This window comes from Eremomyces bilateralis, assembly GCF_010015585.1.
Source record: "Eremomyces bilateralis CBS 781.70 unplaced genomic scaffold P152scaffold_6, whole genome shotgun sequence".
NCBI lineage: Eukaryota > Fungi > Ascomycota > Dothideomycetes > Eremomycetales > Eremomycetaceae > Eremomyces > Eremomyces bilateralis.
In genome coordinates, this window is record NW_022985072.1 from 860,843 (window position 1) to 880,063 (window position 19,221).

The 19,221-nt window shown below is 49.5% G+C and overlaps 4 protein-coding genes across 4 annotated transcripts; all 4 read left to right on the forward strand.

Annotated features, from left to right (window-relative positions):
- On the forward strand, positions 1–957 carry P152DRAFT_501547 (P-loop containing nucleoside triphosphate hydrolase protein; the record flags this gene model as incomplete). Its single annotated transcript, XM_033682320.1, has 5 exons — positions 1–69; positions 129–356; positions 409–444; positions 500–649; positions 707–957. The coding sequence occupies exons 1-5, from the start codon at positions 33–35 to the stop codon at positions 955–957; spliced, it is 702 nt and encodes a 233-aa protein (XP_033535493.1). The 5' UTR covers positions 1–32.
- Positions 958–3,433: 2,476 nt separating this feature from the next.
- P152DRAFT_501549 (uncharacterized protein) lies at positions 3,434–3,994 on the forward strand (the record flags this gene model as incomplete). Its single annotated transcript, XM_033682321.1, has 1 exon — positions 3,434–3,994. One exon carries the CDS (start codon positions 3,434–3,436, stop codon positions 3,992–3,994), a length of 561 nt encoding a protein of 186 aa, XP_033535494.1.
- Positions 3,995–7,695: 3,701 nt separating this feature from the next.
- P152DRAFT_433421 (uncharacterized protein) lies at positions 7,696–12,128 on the forward strand (the record flags this gene model as incomplete). The annotated part of the gene is made up of 2 exons (XM_033677462.1): positions 7,696–9,781; positions 10,063–12,128. 2 exons carry the CDS (start codon positions 7,696–7,698, stop codon positions 11,922–11,924), a joined length of 3,948 nt encoding a protein of 1,315 aa, XP_033535495.1. The 3' UTR covers positions 11,925–12,128.
- Positions 12,129–17,283: 5,155 nt separating this feature from the next.
- Positions 17,284–17,955, forward strand: P152DRAFT_394073 (uncharacterized protein; the record flags this gene model as incomplete). Its single annotated transcript, XM_033676235.1, has 2 exons — positions 17,284–17,610; positions 17,674–17,955. Coding segments are annotated over 2 exons (609 nt in total), but the record flags the coding sequence as incomplete, so codon positions are not given.
- Between the last annotated feature and the right edge of the window lie 1,266 nt (positions 17,956–19,221).

Consider the following 19,221-nt stretch of genomic DNA (forward strand, 5'->3'; position numbering starts at 1 on the left):
CGACAACCTTCAGGCGAAGGGATCTAACCAGTATGTACAGCCTACGTGATGTGGATGATATCAGTGACTGTAAGTGCCACCTGTCATACATTTAACCTGCACTTCAAAAGCTCATCATCTTGCCCTAGATGTCCCCAGCCGCTCAATCATCGATACTCTGGTCATTGATGAGACGGATCTGCGGAGTTTGAAGGCTTTTACAAGGGTGTCTTATCGGACGTCCTTTGGCTCCAGTGGCCATAGGACATTCTCAATTGACCCAATCAAGGGGAAGGCCGAAGGCAGAGTTATTTTATTGCATGGTGCGCCGGGGACAGGGAAGACATATTCGGCCGAATGTTTAGCTGAGTGGAATGGTTTGGTCACACCAAGCGATTCCGAGTAATCAATGCTAATGAACCGGAATAGAGCGACCACTTCTGCGCCTGTCGTGTGCTGATATTGGTATTTACACATGGACCATTGTAGTTTGACTAATACTGCAGCTGACACATGCCAGGCACTGAGCCAGAAGATATTCAAGCAAGGCTGAACAAATGGTTTAGATACACGTACCATTGGAACTCATTTCTGCTGATTGACGAAGCCGATGTCTATCTGCATCAGCGGTCCAGTAGAAGCACCTTGAATGAAGAAGCAATCATATCCGGTATGGTGGGACAGTAACACACACTGATCAAAATATTTCTAACAATGGCGATTGTAGCGTTTCTACAGAGCCTTGGGTACTACCGTGGCATTATTTACCTTACCACGAACCGCGTCCTCAAGTTCGATGACGCCATCCACAGCCGCGTATCACTGATTTTGCAATACCCCAACCTTGGTGAGAAAGAAAAGAAAAGGATACGGGAGCAGCATCTTACTACGCTGGAAAACACCAAGCGGTACGACATATGGAAAGGGGCACGGAGTACATTCGAAGAGGACATTGCTCAAGGTAGGATAGACAGGTAGTGGATTTTTTCCAAGCATCCAAGCTCCAAGATGGGGAGTTCTCCGCGAAACCAGATGTTAATGATAGTCATTTGTTTCCTTCGCGTCGCTAGCCGGCATGCATCCCACCTATATTTCCCTGAGGGCTGGTTCGAGCGATATAATTGGTATATCAGCGGATTCTCCTTGATACAGATCCAGATTCGGTGGTTCAGGGGGCCTTGAGATAACCCTGTCATCTAAAATCCTAGATATAAGGAGAATTTTGGCCTTGTTTTCTTTGACACAACTGTCCAGTGTGTTGAAAATGCTTTCCCATACGTCGGTGTCCTCTATCCCTTCTAGGGTCTCAATTCCGTACAGGATGAGGTACGGGAAATGTCCTTTCCTGTTCCACTCTGATACAGTTTCAGTTGTACTCTCTTCTCTGGTTGGCGTTGGAAGAGAATTCGTCCAGTTGGCCATCACGCGCTCAAGTGCCGGTAAAGTTGTATTGCAATCACCTTGAGCGCTACAAATTGCCAGCAAGGGGACTTGGAGGATAGAAAGCTCATCGGCAAGGAAGCTGCCGATTCACAGTAACTTCTCGTCTTCGACCGTGCATTCGATCCTAATCATTGATCCAGACGATTCCCGCAGCCATTCCCCAATGCTGATTAAGATGCCACTTCGGTAATTGCATCCGATCCCGCAACACTACGATCATGGCACAGGACTTCGCACATCATATCTGTGTGGACTGCCTGGAGTGATACGATACCGTCTTGCTTCTTGTCAACCGAAGCTAGAACTTTGCTGATGTCCGATGCTTTTTCGTTTCTAACACGATGGTGCTCGTCTTGTTTTGCCAAGTCCTTATCAACCTGCTCCAGAATATCCTTTCGATGACTTTGATCCGCTTGTCTGTTTCAGTGTTAATCGTGACATTGAGATTTGACTTGGGCCGTGAGGCTACGTATCAAGGGAGGAGACGTATGTCTGAAGGAATTGGAACTCGAAGTTCAGCACAGCACCAAGGCTCGAAAGACTTCCTTGTATCTCTCGGATCTCCGACTCTTTCATTTTCAAGTCAATCTGCTTGATAATTGGTACATTCCTCAGGGTGCTCCATCGCTGAGGGTTGCCAGATCTGTCACACATTTCTTTAACGGACTCAGATATCCTTTGCTCCTCTCAATCCATGTATCCACGTTTTGATTACTCGGCTGAGATCTTTGATATTCCTCTATCTGGTCCAATAGAGACACCAAATTATCTACCCATGCCTTTGTATTTTGAAGCCTTATTTTGCCTTGCTTGTAAGTCACAAATATGGCGCAAAATGCCCTCACTGTCGTCGTAAGGGCGAGGCCCGGCTGCGGTGGCCCCAAGTATCTCTGCCATAGCCTTGCGATTTAGCAAAGTGCTTGAGAGGAACTTGGAGACAAGTCATGGCTCCGGCGCCTCATCGCAGGTATTCATATACGACGATGGTATGAGGCGCTTCTCGCAGCCTTGCGCAACCCTTGACAGCATGTATGCAGTTGTTATGCAGCTTCACACTGAAAGCGGGGCTGTCCAGCCTCACCAGCTGAAATATTCATGTGACAAGGCAACCATTAAAATGATTCTTCGGTATTTGACCCGAGGCCCCTATTCGGAGATTTCAAGAGGCGTTAATAGAGGAGTTCTAACAGGATTCTCTTGAGCACATGGATGCACTTCAGAGTGTTTATGCACATGGAAAATGTTGGGAGTTGTTGCCTTGTTGCATTATCCATAGTCACTATGGCAACCATCAATGGTAGTTAAACCTTAATAAATACCTATTCATTCCGTATTGGTACCTCAAAACCAATGGGGAGCTTTCTTTGGGCACAACCAGTTCCTTGATAACACATACAATATAAGTAATACATGAGACCAGGTCTGATCACCCAGATCCAGGCTGAAACACCCTGATCAATTTCAAGACATCACTAGGAACTGGCGAATGTGGCCCAACCCAGACAAGCTTTCTCTCACACCTTCAAATATCTGATGGTTTGGAACTATTTTACCTAGTAGTAAAAGATTTAGGGTTACCATAGATATTATTGTGTCACGTTTTCCCTTTTGCGGTGTGCCATAAATGAAATGCACTGATCCCACTGAAATTGCTATGACAGCTTCAAGGGCCAAGAACAAGCGTCAACGAATGAATTTAAGAATTTCTAATGTAACAATACCCTTTCGCTATTGAGTTAGTGCCTCTTTCAAGACAGTTTCTGTCTAAGGCGCTGCTTAGGTCTTGGTTTGGTTCTTTAGGTTTTGACAAGTTCGTTCACTCATTGTCTGGAAGTAATTGAAAACCAAAACTAAACACTGCCGTGGTACCTCAAATTGTCTTACAGAGACTTAGCCATCCATTACTCGAAGACGTTCTTTAAATTTGATAGTTGCTCAACATATATTGATCTTTATATATATCTGATTATACGCCGAAGACCAATCATCATTAATTTCCTACCTTCGCACAATGTCAAACCAAGACCACACACCAGAGGCTATAAAGAAAAAGAGGGATGAGCGTCGAAAGCGAATACATACTTCTGCCGTGGAATGGCAGCCATTCTTTATCGGAGCTTTAGCCGTCAACTACGTTCTCTTATTAGTCGTGGCAGCCGGTTATGCCTTTTCAGAGCGAAGCACTATTCCTCGATGGTTGGCAATCATGTCTTTCGCCGTCGCTGTAACTTGTCTCACAGCATTTTCTATCGGCTGGATGATCCATCTAAACTGGCTTCAGGATTGGACTTGCTTTTCAGCTATATCCACATCTGGGTCTCTGGATAATGGTAGTCCAACCCTTCCAGTAGTTAACCATTTGCTGGGAAGCAACTGTCCTCCCCCTCCGGAAATTGATACAGAAGCTGGTATTACAGATCGTTGGCGGCCAGATACACCGGGGTACGGCGTTCAAGCACCACAGCAAGTGTATATCGGCAGCAATCACATACCAGACCAGCAATGGCAAGTGAACCGTGCAAATAGGGTAGTGGGCATCCAGCCCAGTATCATTGAGGACAATGGGAGTTGAGTGCGTCCTATGGAGCGGCTAAAGGCAGAGGAGGTGAGTTTTCACTAAAAAGGGGCTCTACCGCGTCAATCATTTAACACACGATCCGAAATTAGGATGGAACCACTCTACCTAACAAAACGACCTCTCCACCAAACTCTGTTGGCCAGCGCAAAGGCCCAACCATAACCCCTTTTGGCTAATCGAATGAGAAGGGCCAGAATGAAATCCCTACTATCCAGGCTGCTATAGAGGCTGTTGCCACGATCTCTAACAGAATGACGCCTCAACCAGGCTCTGCTGCCCACCGCGAAACATCAAACCTACCGTTTTCAGGCTCGCCAAAAGACAAGCAGGACTACAATGAAATGCCCACCACACAAGCCGTCAATGAGGCTCCCGCTATATCCGATGTAACTCGTGGTCTAGACTGTTCAAGCTCCCTCAAAGACCAACCTAGAGAAAATATCCCTAAAAACACGGCAAATAAACCAACAAGATATGTACGTTCTTGGGGATCCAAAGTGAGGACAAGAAAAGGGACGCCAGAAATCAAGACAGTGGCGAATGTGTACGACGCAACCAGGTTGCAGGACTCATTGATATAAACAGATATGGATATGGTGGCTCTCGGCACATTCTCATGTAGTCCTGTCACTCCGAGGACAACATTCCTTGCCACCAAACCACTGTATATAGATCCTAAATAGGCACGGAGGTGCATTCTCCTTGATTGAGCATCGGTCAAGTTCAGATCATCTCCTGGGGGCGGGTATCTTCCGATACTTTTCAGAATTGTCAATACCTAAAGTAGACCCTTTGCCTTCTAAAACCAATGATGCGGTGATACTCTGGGAGACAGCAGTCAGACAGGGGTTAGTCTGACAAACACTCTAGTCTCTACCTTAGATCGCCTAAAGCTATAACTAATCAATAATTACCAAGCACTCCTTGCATCACGTCTTCCATCCAAGGCTCCAAAGGGGCATATGCGCTCGCAAAATTGAAAAGGTTGCGTCTGAATGCTTGATCGTGCACTGCTCGTAGGCCAGTCTTCTTTATCGATTCTTGGTAAACTTCTTTCATCAATACCTCCTGAATTGGAGTAAAAAGATATTGGCGTTCAGCCGTGGACATGAGCTCTGATTCACCCTTCACCTATTTCTATAACTCGAACGCGGTGGGATTTTCAGAGGATAGCTGGTCCCTGGGGATGATGACCATCCATGTTACGAAGATGTGCGCTTGCTTTGGGTCGACTGAGTCTGACTGATGATGGCAGCATTCGAGATGCTTGAACTGTTGTTCTGGAATTTTACTCGAGCAAAGCAATCGAAATCCGACTAGTCTCCGCGTGTCCCATATTCTAATTCCAAGGCAAATAAATGGCGCGAGACACCATGAGCAGTGGCGAGCAGGGTGAGCAGGTTGAAGATGTGAGGCGGCGGAGGAACCAGTACCCTCCAGTGGCTCGTACCACGTTTCCCTTATTGCTCTGCCAATGATCTGTTCCTTCGTACAGGGTAGGGAGTCTCCACGTCGGTTCCCGGCGAGGTCCTCGGGATCCATCAGTAAGGTAAGATATCCATCTTCAGTCAGCGTTAGTCTAACATCGTGTGTGATTAGCAAGTCGCGGAGACAGTCATGAGTCTCAAGAACTTCATCTTCATTATGCACACCAGTCCACCGTGCGAACCGCTGGAGCGAGCCTTCGAACGGTTCCTTGCCGACGCCACTCAAATTTCCTGCGAAGTACGTTTGAATTCGCCAGAGAGCCAGTGTCACCGGTTGGAGTTCGGGCCAGGATGGTGGACCGACCTCTACAAGCTCGACAGGATACCCTCATATTATCTTCCATATTGAAACTCAGTGGTACATTGTCGACCATGTTCAGGGGCTTCGTTGATCGAACCCGCCTTAAAAAACTCGTCCAGGCACCATGAGGCAAGATCGTGAATATTCAAGCTCAATCATAGGATATCTTGAAGTACCACAGCTGAGACAGTATCTGGAAAATCCACCTTGGAATCCGGATACTTGGATTCATGTGTGTAACAGCGAGTGTACTCAAGTATGTCCTGGTTGATCGGAAGGTAGGCTTTCAACAATGTGAAAGTATAAATCGTCGCTCGAAGTCTCCTGCCAAATTTGACGTCGTCAACGCGCTTTCATCAGCGAATGACCACAAGAATGAAAGACTCTGCTCATTGCAGGAGACACTTGGGCAAGGTGCGCAAGGCCATAAATATGAGGAATCCACTCAAGAATGGCCAACCGCATCTCGTACGGTAGGAGGGCAGTTTTGCAAAGTGATCCATAGTAGTTTGATCTCGAAGTTGGAGGTCGGTGGTAGTAGCAAAAGGGCCTCTAATTGACATTTTCGAAGCAGGAACGATAAGCAGGCACTCGGTCTGCCATCGATGATTGTTCTGATGAATGTGAAGCCACGATGAGAACCGGAACATAGGATGAATTGGATCCCGGAGAGAAATATTAATACAGGTTCAGGTGCCACTCACCAGCACACAACCTTCTCACTCCTAAGGCTAAAAGCACGTGAACGTACGGGCTATAGACGCCTATAGTACAGCTAACAGTCATGAGCCAACGAACCACGAAGCACGGACTGAGACAAGCTGGGGAGACTGAGGAGCAGCATCGCAATTCGCAGAACCAAGCACAAGTGCACTCTCGACTCAAATGGTAAGGTTGGAACTCGAAGACTTCTGAGTTCTGATAGGTACGTACCTGCCAAGCGTCAACAGTCTCCTATCATCCGGACCTGACGAATCATCGCCCATTCGGGTCTCCGTTCACTCCGGAATCCCCGAGGACCCTAATGGAATTCCTAGACCCTATTCCTGGACCCTGGTATTCCCTATTGCATCAAGTCGCACGGAAGGATTCAAGTGCTGATATTTAGTGGAACGGTGGAATAGCGCGAGACTTGTAATTATTTACTGAAGCTGCGCTCCAAGCGCTCCATACCTCGTAGACCATAAATCAACCACAAGCTTGAAATTGGCATTCGGGGCTACTGGCGCCCAATTGCATCAGGCGGTTGCATATATTGTTACATTGCTTGGCGGGCAACTCGCAAAAAACAGCCAAATTTGGGCAACGACTTTTGCAATTGTGCCTGATTGCAAAACTCATTACCCAAAGTTGGCATATTTTTGGGAAAACCATGCCAAGGAATGTAACAATATTACGTAGTAATACGTAGTATGCAACCGCCTGATCTCTTTGCCAAGCCGTTACCAACGTCAGACTAACTGCAGGCAATAAAGCCAGGCAATCGACTGGTTTTCATAAGGGCTAAGAATACCTACTGTAGGACCCCGGCTAGGGCCCCGGCTAGGGGATCTTCACTCTTCAGCCTCTAGCGTTTAGGTGGGAATTGGGATTGTTGGTACTCCGTAATACTGCTATTTTGGATATTTCACCATTGTCCGTTTCAGACTTTCAGACTTGGTTTCAATTTTACCTGTCTACGCGCCGTTCGACGTTTATAGTTCCTTCAATTCCATCATTGTAGGCAGAATACCTTGCCTTCATTTCTTTTGCATCGCGTGCGTGTTGCTCATGCTTTTGCGTGGTTATGGTGTTCATTTCTTGAGTTGGTTTGTTGTCAGCTGCGAGCCGAGCCGCTATTGAAGAATTTCATATCTTACTGCCGTCGTGCTGGCACTGCAGAGTGCTGACGTCCTATGTCGCAAGGAATGGCTCTCAATCCAGCGCTATACGATACCTCAGATGGCAGCCAGAAAGATGATGGACAGTATGAAGCGGTATCCTCTGCGTACAGTGCTGCACCGTTGAGAACCACCTCCTTTCGACCATGGAAACCTTTTTCGCTTCGTCCCCCGTTCTTAATTGGCACAATCGCCATTTGTTGCGCATTAATTGCTGCCCTTATAGTCCTTCACCTGCGCAGTATTCGCGATGATGGACTCCTTTTTGGAGTGGACATCAATGACCTTCCATCGTCGAAAACATTTGGATACTTGATCCTGCCGACCATCATTTCGGTTCTGTTCAGTTTAATGTGGGCATGGATTGATTTGGATACGAAACGGATCGAGCCGTTTTACCAACTTTCGACATCTGGGGGGGCTTCGGCGAAGAATTCTCTCCTCCTTCATTATCCAGTGGACTTCATGGCCTCGGTGCCAATAAATGCCATCAAGAACAAACATTCCATGATATTCTGTGCCTCTCTGGCAATTGTTCTGGTTTTCTGGGGTCTCACTCCGACGCAGGCAGGCATATTCTCCGTGGAAACGATCAACAAGACTTTGTCCGTTCCTATTCTATCCTCCACGTCCTATGTTCCTATTCCTGAGCAGAAAGAGCTGCTGTTGATGGAGGAGGTGTATTCGGCGGCAAATATACTATGGTGGAATGAAACTCTCCCCGAATTCACCACACGCGACTATGCCCTCGCCCCTTTTGCGGTGGAACAGCCACTCTCAACCGTGGAAGATACCGACACATTGACCGGGGAAACTCGCCTTTTCAGCCTCGACATTTTTTGCGAGCAGGCAGTGGTCTCCGGGATCAACATCACGAATGGCGATTCGGATGGCCGGCTTACTAGTTCCTGGGGATGCGACTTTCAAAGGTTGTATCCACTCGGTCCGGGAATGAATGTAAACGAAACAGACAAGATATATTCTATGTTTTATGTTGGGTTCTTTAGCCCCGAGGGGTTTTCCGATTATTATTTGTCGCCCTATTGTCCGAAAAATGAGTCCAGTACATTTTTGACCATGTCAGCAAAGATCAAGGTACCCAAGGCGCAATACGAGAATTTCACCAATGCAGAGAAGCTCCAGAATGCCGATACGACTACACTCTACTGCCGACCTTCTTATTTTACCCAACGCGTGGAAGCCACAATATCTCTCTCTGATAGGAGAGTCATTTCCAGCAACCCTCTCGGACCAAAAGAGCCTTTTCCGGCAGAGATGTTCAATACTACCGACTTCGAAACAAGCATGAACCAAGGGACAGAGGCAGCATCGGCTGGCAGGAGTAACTTCCCTACCAACTCGTGGCCTGGACAAAAGACCAAACTCGCCAACACACTTTTCGATTCCTACTATACGCCGCGTTTGGTACCCTTCGCTCTCGGGGCCACCATGCTGCCAGAAGACGATTATATGGTGCCCGAGGTCTTACGTAAGTCTTTCGAGTCCGCTTACCGAGTGCTGTTTGCGCGCCGCTTGGCTAGCATACTCAAGGACGACCTCGATCCCGCAACTCGAGGAACGGGCACAAGAACTTACGGTGTTCAAGCCATTGTAACGGTGCCGGCGTTTATTGGCATCGTCGTTGGTGTCTTGGGCGTTATCTGCATCCTCTCATGCTGTTTACTCTATATGTCTTTGACACGACATCTGAAGCTCGAGAGAGATCCGTCGACGATATCTGCACTGATGGATATGGTGGCCGGCCAAGACGCCGCACTGGCGGCCTTCAAGGATTTGGACACTGTCCCCGTCAAGAACTTGGAAACCGCGGTGGAGGATAAAAAATTCCATATTGCATACGATCCAACAAGCGCAGGGCTGAAATTGTCAACGGAAGACGAAGGCTGGAGAGGGACGGAAACGTTGCTTCCTGGCAGTCAAGCGCACGGTCGCGGGGAGTGGAAAAAAGTACTACCAAAAGAGCTCACCTTAGTTGCCGGGACGATATTCTTCATTTTCCAAATTGCCGCGTTCGGTGTCATCCTGGGCATTTATCTGTGGTCTATCTCCGCGAATGGTGAGTCCCAACATCACTGTTCACACACATCTTTGCGTTGGGGTTCCGAATGGGGAACACTATTTCCGGCTCCCTTGCACTTTGATGCTCCTCCAGTCGCCTACTTGCAGTTATCCAAAATGTCGTGGACTGTTGAATTAATCATTGAACTTTTCTGCCGTGGTTGGGGATGGGTAACTCGCAGGCGGAGATTGTTTCAATTCTCCTTGCCGTCGATCCTCTACACTTCGATGCCCACCCCTTACGCGCTTCGGTCCCATTTTCGCTTTCATTACTCTTTATTGGAATGGGATTGACACGGCCACTAACTTGTCTAGGCCTACCTCTTCCTTCCGAAAACCAGTTTGTCCGCCAGTTTGTCACCAACTACCTTCCAACAGCTTTAGGAGCACTAATCGAACCGGCCTGGCTGGTGCTCAACCGATTGCTCTGCATGCTGCAGTCATTCGAGGACATGCGGAAAGGATATGCAGAAGCAAAGTCATCCATCAAGGCCGACTACAACTCTTACCCACCACAATTTTCCATTCTGAGATCGATTCGGAACAGACACTTCTTGTTATCTGCAGTCTGTGTCATGACCCTCCTGGCTAACGTACTCCCTGTCGCCCTCTCCAGTCTGTTCTACGAGCAGACGGTGCCTGTTCCCGCTGGTTCCACTTTCGTTCAGCCTTTCACATCAAATTTCAAAGCCTTGAATGGAACGGGACAGGAATTCAATTTCATTCCACAGTATATGGGACAGGGGAGTACGACTCAAGATGCATTCTATGTGGCAATGTCGAATATCACAGCGAAGACTCCGCTGCCACCATGGGCAGACGAAGCATACACATACATTCCGTTCGAGGGCCCCTCTGTAGAGACCAATATGTCATTCACGCATCGTGCAAAAACGACATATTTCGGAAGCAAGCTCGATTGTGCGCCAGTCGAGAAATCCGGGCCAACATCATACCAGGCTTCGCTTGATCGATCAAGATTCTCCAACCCCACTGCCGCACCCATGTTCCAGTTTGCGCTGAACGTAACATTCACACAAAATGTACAAGAGCCGGTGACATGCGTGGCAAACATTAGTACCAACGTCGCCAAATCGAATGGACCGTCCGCCCTCGAGTTTACAGCCCCTTTGTTTGGAGGCCCGGATGCATCAGACGAGGTCTCCCGGCTCTGCGAATCCCGTTTCCTCGCAGGATGGCTCCGGGCAAACGTCGCTGAGGGCGAGAAAGCCAAACCTCGAGACCCTCCGCCCTTTTCCGTCACTGACAGGAAAGAGCTTATCATGGCATGTGTGCCTACAATTGTCACTGGTGAGGCTGACGTCGAGGTTGATACGACGGGACGAGTGCTTCGTAGACATTCCGTCCAGCTATCCTCGGATATAGCGTCTCATTTCACCACGACACCGCTGGATCTCATACAGCAGGCGAACCAGTTTATTGTTGGCAACGGAGACATGGTATATTCTCCGGGTGAAGAAACAAGACGGGCCGCCGCCGCTGTTTGGCACAATGACACGTTCCCTTCCGATTTCACGAATTACCTGATGACGCGCACTCTCAACAATAGTGCGTTCCTCGATCCTGCTACGCCTCCTCCCACATATGCGGACATCAGCAACCCTTTCACATCCCTCTACTCAACCTTATTCGCGATTCTTGTTGCTATTAACCAAGACCTTTTGCTCGTTCCTGCCTCTTCAACACCCGCTCAATCGCTTCCCGTTGTCGCGGGACTGACCAACCGACCCGAGCGTCGACTTTTCCTTCATCGCTCTATGGTCGCCCTCGCTCTCGTCATCCTCGCCGTGTACGCATTCACCACCGTTCTGGTGTACCTTAAGGCCAAACAGAAGTGGGGGTTCCTCCCACGTTTGCCGACAAGCATTGCGAGCATCTTAGCCTACGTGGCTGCAAGCACCGCCGTCAAAGCCAAAACGGGCATTCAAATGGCCCCGAGGCCGCGGGGTGAGAGGTATGGATTGGGAAGGTTTACCGGAAGCGATAACCGGCCGCATTGGGGAATTGAGACGGCCGACCGTATTGAACTGGACGCAGTGGATACTGAGATTTTGGGGATGAAGCGGAGAGCAACGACATGGAATGATTGGACTCGGCGAGGAAAATTGGCAACAGGGGAGTCGGAGATACGTTTGCACGAGATGGGGACCACGTAGTCAGGTTGGAAGCAAATTTTGGCAAGGACTTGGAACGGGGCGATGGAGCAATATAGATAGAAATTTTGAAATCGACGGTCCTAAAATATTTCTGTCTCTAGGCTGCACATAGATCGCACAATATATGTTGATAATTGTCAATAGTGGATAATCTTGTCGAACCGTGAATGATGGAAAGATAGTCCTTAGATACTAGAGATATCGAGCTACTTTAATTTATTCCCTACGGCGTCAAACCATTCGTGAAAGGTGCTCGCCATCGGCTCCTTTGGTTCCAGTGTGACTGTCTCTGGCTTGAACGACATCGACCATTCGGAGGATATGGACTGTTGCTCAAGTCCTAAGGAGGAGAGGTCAAACATATCATGCAACCAGTCCATGGAAATAGCAAGAGTCGCAAGCAGGATTCTACATGCCATTGCTGTTATTGACTGAAGGACCCCTTGGTTGAGGTCCATTGTTAATGAAGGCGATATACGTAGTCTATTCTTCAGTGCCCACGTCCTTTCGGTCATTCCGAAGGGTCATAACCGGTAGGGGTATATCAGAGTCTACCACGTCCTGGGTATTGAGGCGGAAACTATGAAGGATTTGCCACCTGAACGAGTGACGATGATTGAGCTCTATTAACTAGACTGTTCTTTGTCTAGACGATTGATAGCTTCGTGGCGATAACTAAGCTACAGGTAGTCTGCGCTAGAAAAGAAGAGATGGGATATTCGATAAAGATGTAGAGAGATCTTACCGGACTGGAGGAGCAGCAAACTGGTGAATGAAGGATTCGGGGGGGGGAAACATTCATGATAGGTTATTCGAGGAAGAATCGAGGCTGGCACTCTGAATAGTTGAGCAGTCTGAAGCCATCCCGGAAGCTGGAGGTTTGCCCCTGAGCGATCAGCATGCACACTCACGGACGCAGGCTAGGGAAACAACTAGAATCCATCATCGTGACACCCAATACATGAACAGAGGTCGAGCCTAAAATACCTACCACAAATACGCAACTGACAGCGTGCATCCTGCTTCCTCATCGAGACGCCGCCACGCGATCAACGAAAGTAGTATCTTGCAGATCGATTGGTGTAACTTAGAGATCACAGATTGCGATTTATGCCCCTTTAATGTCCGATCCCACGCAGGAAGAGCTGGAAGACACATCACATAGGATTATGTTTGCTTTGAGACATTGGATAATGCGACGATAAAAGAAAGACACTCTGATTTGGGCAACGATATTCTTTGATGATGGGGAATGATATTGCAAGGGTGGTTTGCCTCCCCATCTTACTATGTTCTGATGCTCAGTGCTTCTCATCACCTCAACCGAATCGTTCGACATCCGCGGTTTAGGTAACCGGATCACGGTCCCTGGCCCGCTGCACGGACAGATTACCTGGGACATTGGACAATGTCACAATGGGGCAAATGCGGAGTAAAGTCCCGGGCGGGTGGAAGGACCGCCCACACATGGCAGTTTAGCATACTTTAGGTAGTGGAGCGTGAAAGAATTTTGCGAGCTGGAAAGTGCAAAGTGGCGATGAAACAACGAGGCTTTTGGGGCTTGGGCACTGGCCTCTTCCCAGGTGATCCTTGCGGAAGCACCCGTCTGCTCGGAGATTGAGGTGTGGTCGCAATTTTGCGATCGACGTCTCACGTTCTTAGCGACTACGACTTAAGAGGTAAGAGGTGGGAAACTGCGGAGAAGCCCAAGGTCGAGGCCCACGGGCCTCACGACTTGACAAGATTGATGAATTAGAGATCTGACTTCTGACTGAGAGAGGAAGGACGATGTGATGAAAGCGTTTTGGCGACAACTTGCTTTTCGGGATCCACTTAGGGCGGTTACGGGGTACGCCACCAAGCAGGCCACAGAGCGTGAGTTGGAGACGAATAAGATGATGACCTTGAGAATGGATTCGCGCTGTGGTAGCCACTGGAAGGACGCCTCTGTAGCAGAAATGTAAATGGCAAATGACAATAGAAAATTAGGGATTGATTGCAGCTGAACAAGAACCCTACGTTCCACATCTCATTTAACAACCTCATGCATTTCTGCCTACAAGTGGCAACCTTTATAGACTCTATTTCAGTCTCATCCAAGTCACGGCAAGGAGGGCACGCAAAGGAGGGCACGAAGACACGAGTTGATCAGGCCAGAACCAAGGCCAATGGAAGTGAGCCCAGCATCCTGCCACGATGGTTCAGCCGAACTCCGGTTCCTGAATCTAATTCTCTCGGCTTTTTCTTGTGAACGTGAGCAAGACAGGGACACCGCCGCGTCGCAGGCATTAATACATGGACAGGCGTTGAAGCGACCAGGCGGACTGGTGTGTTTCATGGAAAGACTTGCCTCGGGCTCGCAGCCAACCAGGAGGTCGCGATGGCGAAGGGCCTTTGCACAACGAGTGCGGGGTGGACATGGGACGCGCTGGGTGAGAGATCCTCAATCCAATCGTTCATCCACGTTGGCGTATTCTCTGAACTGTGATGCCGATAAACTTGCCATGTTGCATCGCGGTTTACGCAATCCACGTTTCTTGTTTGGCGACATGCAGGCGGGTAGGAATCTGGTGACTGTTGGCAAAAGTATCGTATTTTTGCTTCTGGAGATCCTGCACCCTGCCAAAGTGCCAATGAGCATCGTATGCTACTGTACAATGTCGTATTTCTCCAATTCTCTCGCATCCAAGCGCACAGCAAAGGCGGACATGGCCTGGCCCCCGATTTTGCGCAGCTTCTGTCGCTCAACCCGGCGGGAGCTCCGTGTTCCTGCGCCCCAGTGTGGCGACGGGCGAAGAAGTGTAGGAGTAGCTTGTCGATGGAGCTACTGCATCGCGAGGAGCCCAAATCCGCGCATGATTGGATGCAGGAACTTCATGGCAGGGGCATGAGGCTGAAGAGGAGAGGGATACAAATCCTATCAGCTATCGATAGCTGCCCGTACCTGCGTCCGCCCCGTGGTGCCAGATAGGCTGCAGGTTTTGACTTTTCGACCTATCAATTTGACGGCATCCCAACGTGTTTGCCTTTTTCTGCTTGCACAAGATTCTTGGACGTGATCGACTAAAAATCGCCGGGCCAGTCAGGACAAGATGCTGGGGTGGTATCCAGGAGAGGGAGAAAAGAAAAGTCACCATCTTCCCCGCGCGCTGAATCATTCAGGATACCCCCTTGGAACGATTCAACATGGCGATGAAAGGTCGCCGTTTGGAAACAGTTCCTGTCCGTTGAGTTGTTGAGTTGGCGGTCCCTTAACCAATCCGTAAGGGGTATGACATTGAACTCAGAACACTGACTGTTCACTTGCGAGTCCTTTCCATCATGCCCTGATATTGACAAACCTGGATGCTTCCTTGGTTCCCTGGCACTCCGCCCCTCGCCCTTCCCGAAGTTCCTGACATCCACTGCACAAACCAAGACTCTGTGGCATGTATCTATCCGGATCCGGTAGAGCTGATCTGGGTGGCTTTTGCCGTCGTGATATCGTATCCAAACACCGTTATCGCCCCAGGCTGAATGACGAGCGACACGATGCCCGAGGAATGGTGGTGTAGGATCGGCATGATTCCACTCATTCCTCTCAGGATAGCGATGTACATCGGTATCTACGGTCGCTATTTCATGGAATGCATTTCCTAATTCCTCCCGTCACACATCTGGCGCTTGTGTTGCGCGTGAGTGGAGGAGAGTACTTCCGGCATATGACCAGTCAGAAGAAAATCTAGATATGGAGACCTTCCCAGCGTTCTTGGGACCAGTTGCGCAGCTGCAGAGGAAACGGGGAGTAAGGACGTTGAGTGGGTTCATGGCTTCATGCAGGTGCAGAAGCCTGGCTGCTTCGAAACGGGCTATCCTATGGCATGACTGACAACTAAACCATAAGATCCAATCGGATAGGCGAGAGATACTTGCCTTTAGGTGGTGCTTTGTTCTTTCGTTTGTTCCTTGTGTCTCAGCCTCTTAAGCCATCAAGGGATAGGAAGGATGGGGACTTGGGGAGAGAGTCAGCGTCACGGAGAGCCGGGAGCCCAGTCCTTCTGTCTTGCAGATCGTACTCCAGTCTGGTTTACGGGCGGTATGGCCGGACAGGCTGTCAAATGGGCCGCAGCTGGGGGGTAGAATGCCCGTAGAAAAGGCGCAGATTCTGCAGTCTAAGCGGCCCCCCTGGCGGGTGACCCTTGAACGACAAGAGACATGGTTATGTGGTCCCCCTGTGACACTCCTCATTTCACAAATTATAAGGTGAATGGGATCCCGTCGAACCGTCCCCCTTTCCTCCCCTCTCCTTCATCGATCATTTTTTATCAAGAGTCTGTTGGATTTTGGAAGATTTGTGCTAGCACGGTCCCTCCCTTTTGCTCATTCACTTGTTTTTGTCGTTCGCGCAACGCTTGCGTTCGCATTCACTGTAGCTCGCTTGACGCAGCAACAGCAATCACTCTTTCAAGTCCAAGCCCGAATATCCCCCAATCTCACCGAATTGCGCGTTTAAGGCATCATTCTTTTGCAGCCTAAGGCCAATTCTACACTTTCCCTTTTCAGCACCAACATTATCAACATCTCACGCTCTTTCTGTCCAATCACCGACCGATCGCAACAACATCTACGCCCCAAATCCATAGGGTTATCAACTCTGTGACAACAACGTTCGAATAACTCGCGTTAAGTAAGTAGTTATTCATTTTCTTCATTTCCTGTCATTATGAATGTATTGAGGGCGCCATCGGAGTGCAGCATCTTGCTTTTCTACCAAATTCTTGAGTGTTAGACAGGTTTTGTTGTGACGGTATCCTGCTTGGGAGTTGTGGCGCACTAGTCCCCTGACCACAGCAATGAGTGTCAGTACGAAATCAATTCAGATCACTCTGTCAGCTGGAGAGTTTAACGTTAGAAGCGGCCCTCTCTATCTTGAGCTCTATCTTGAGAATTGGCAGGATTTGGGAGTCTTGGACTTGATATACGATCCGGGATCTTTGGCGTCACTATCCCCTTTCCTTTGATATGTCGATCATTTCTATCAATCATCCGTGCAAAATGGTCACCTCATCACCACTGGTGTTGAATATTCGAGATATGTTGTGTTGGGATTCGGTGTTTTGTCTCAGGTTTTTGCGACTCCAGGACAATGGACAAAAATATCTCCAACCGAGCCTCGAACATGGACCTCTGGAATATTGACTGTGTTCATATCTCCTTCACATGCAAACAAGATCCCCTAGCTCTTCTCTTTACAAACAGCTTCAAAACAGTCTTTTGGAAAGAGTATCTAACAAGGTTTCACCTCTAGAATTCGACTTTCGCCTTCATCGCCAGCCGGACTTGCGATAACCACCGACAACGTCGACAGTCTTCATTGAACATGTCGTCCTCAATCCTCCTCGCTGCTACCGCAGCGCTCTCCCTCTTCAGCTCGGCCTCCGCGCATTTCCAAATCCAAAAACCAGTTCCCATCACTGGCTCCGCTCCGAAAGATCCCCTCAATCCCAGTGGATCCGATTTCCCGTGTCACGGTGCTGATCTCTCCAACATCGGCTCGCGAACTAGCATGGCTGTTGGTTCCTCGCAAAATCTCGAGTTCAACCTCGGTGATGGTGCCAATACTGCCGTCCATGGTGGCGGTTCGTGCCAGCTCAGTGTGACTTACGAGACGGATCAGGCGAAGCTCAAGGACCCCGCTTCCTGGAAGGTCATCTACTCCATCGTTGAGGGGTGCCCGACCAACTACTGGTGGAATCTCGACACCGCAGAGAAGTGCACTCCCGGCTCCGACAACGTCAAGTGTGTCAACACATTCGACTTCACCGTTCCGGAGGAGGTGAAGGATGGCGACGCAATCTTCGCCTGGACCTGGTTCAACAGCCTCGGCAACCGCGAAATGTACATGAACTGCGCCGCCGTGTCCATCTCCGGCGGGAAAGACAAGCTCGACGAGCTGCCATCCCTGTTCGTCGCCAACATCGGGTCGGTTTCCGGATCGTGCGAGACCGAGCAACTCAAGAACGTCGAATTCCCCGACCCGGGCAAGTACGTCACAACAAAGAAGCCCGCCGGCCCCGTTCAGTCCCAGTTCCCCAATGCGGTCCCTGCTGGCTGCGGTGCCGCCAAGGCTCCCGCTGGCTATGGTTCTCCCGAGCCAACTACCACTCCCGCGCCCGCCAACCCCGGTGGTGTCTTCGCTCCTGCTGCCTCCCCCAACAGCCCCTCTGCTGATCAGGCGGCGCCGACCCCAACTGCTGCTCCCGTCGTTGCCCAGCCTGCGCCCCAGCAAGCCCAGCAATCGGCTCCCGCTAGCTCTGCTCCCGCCACTCCTGCTGCCCCAGCCACTCCTGCCGCTCCTGCCGCCGATGCTTCGCAAGGTTCGTGCGTCACGGGCCAGGTCGAGTGCTCGGACACCGGATTCTACTGCATCGACGACGCAACCTTCGGGCAATGTGCCTGGGGATGCGCGACGCCGATGAAAGTGTCGGAGGGCACCAAGTGCGAGGCGAACGCGGTTACCTGGGCCACGAAGGCCAAGAAGAGCGTCAGGATCCCTCCGCAAGGCAGGAGATTGCTCTCGATCTTCGGCTAATCAACCCAACTTTCTCACGGTTTCGCTGGTCGGAGTTTTGAGTAAACGGATGTTTGGTTAGGGCCTGGGATCGGTGTGAGAGATTATCTCTACTGGTATGTTCTTCTAAATAAAATTAGTATTCTCCCAATTTCTTGTGCTAACTTTGTTTCTCATAGTGTGTGTGCATCATGGCGTTCAAGCGAAACTGCGAGAGGTGGCGGGGTTCTTTCCCTTCACGATTTCTTGTCAAAACCTTTTCGGGGTAGCTCTGCATAGCTTTGCACTGGGTTTGGAGCGAACACTTCTCTTCTTCGTCGATTCTTTTCCATGGTGATTTCGAGGAAGTGGACAACGGACATTGGGCATGACGGATACTCGTATCTCGAATTCCACCAGGTCAGCCAGGATATGGCACCAGGAATGTACATACAAAAGGATCAAGCAGTCAATACAGTTGATACCTGGAGCCACCGGGGTGTGGGCTCGCTGTTCTTAAAAAGCAAACCAAGCCGACAATTCAGTTAAATAAGAACATAACTTGTGCTATTTACTGAACGTGAACATGACTAGTGTGAGTTGTGACTGCATGAACGTATGACGATGACCTACGGTGATGAAGACTTCGTTGTTGATTCAGCAGTACACGTAGTATGAATGTGTGGGCCACGTGATGGTCTCAGGGTCTGGCAGGGGAACTGGGAAAGGTACGTACCTGCCTAATGCCGGAGAGGCCCGCCCGGTGAT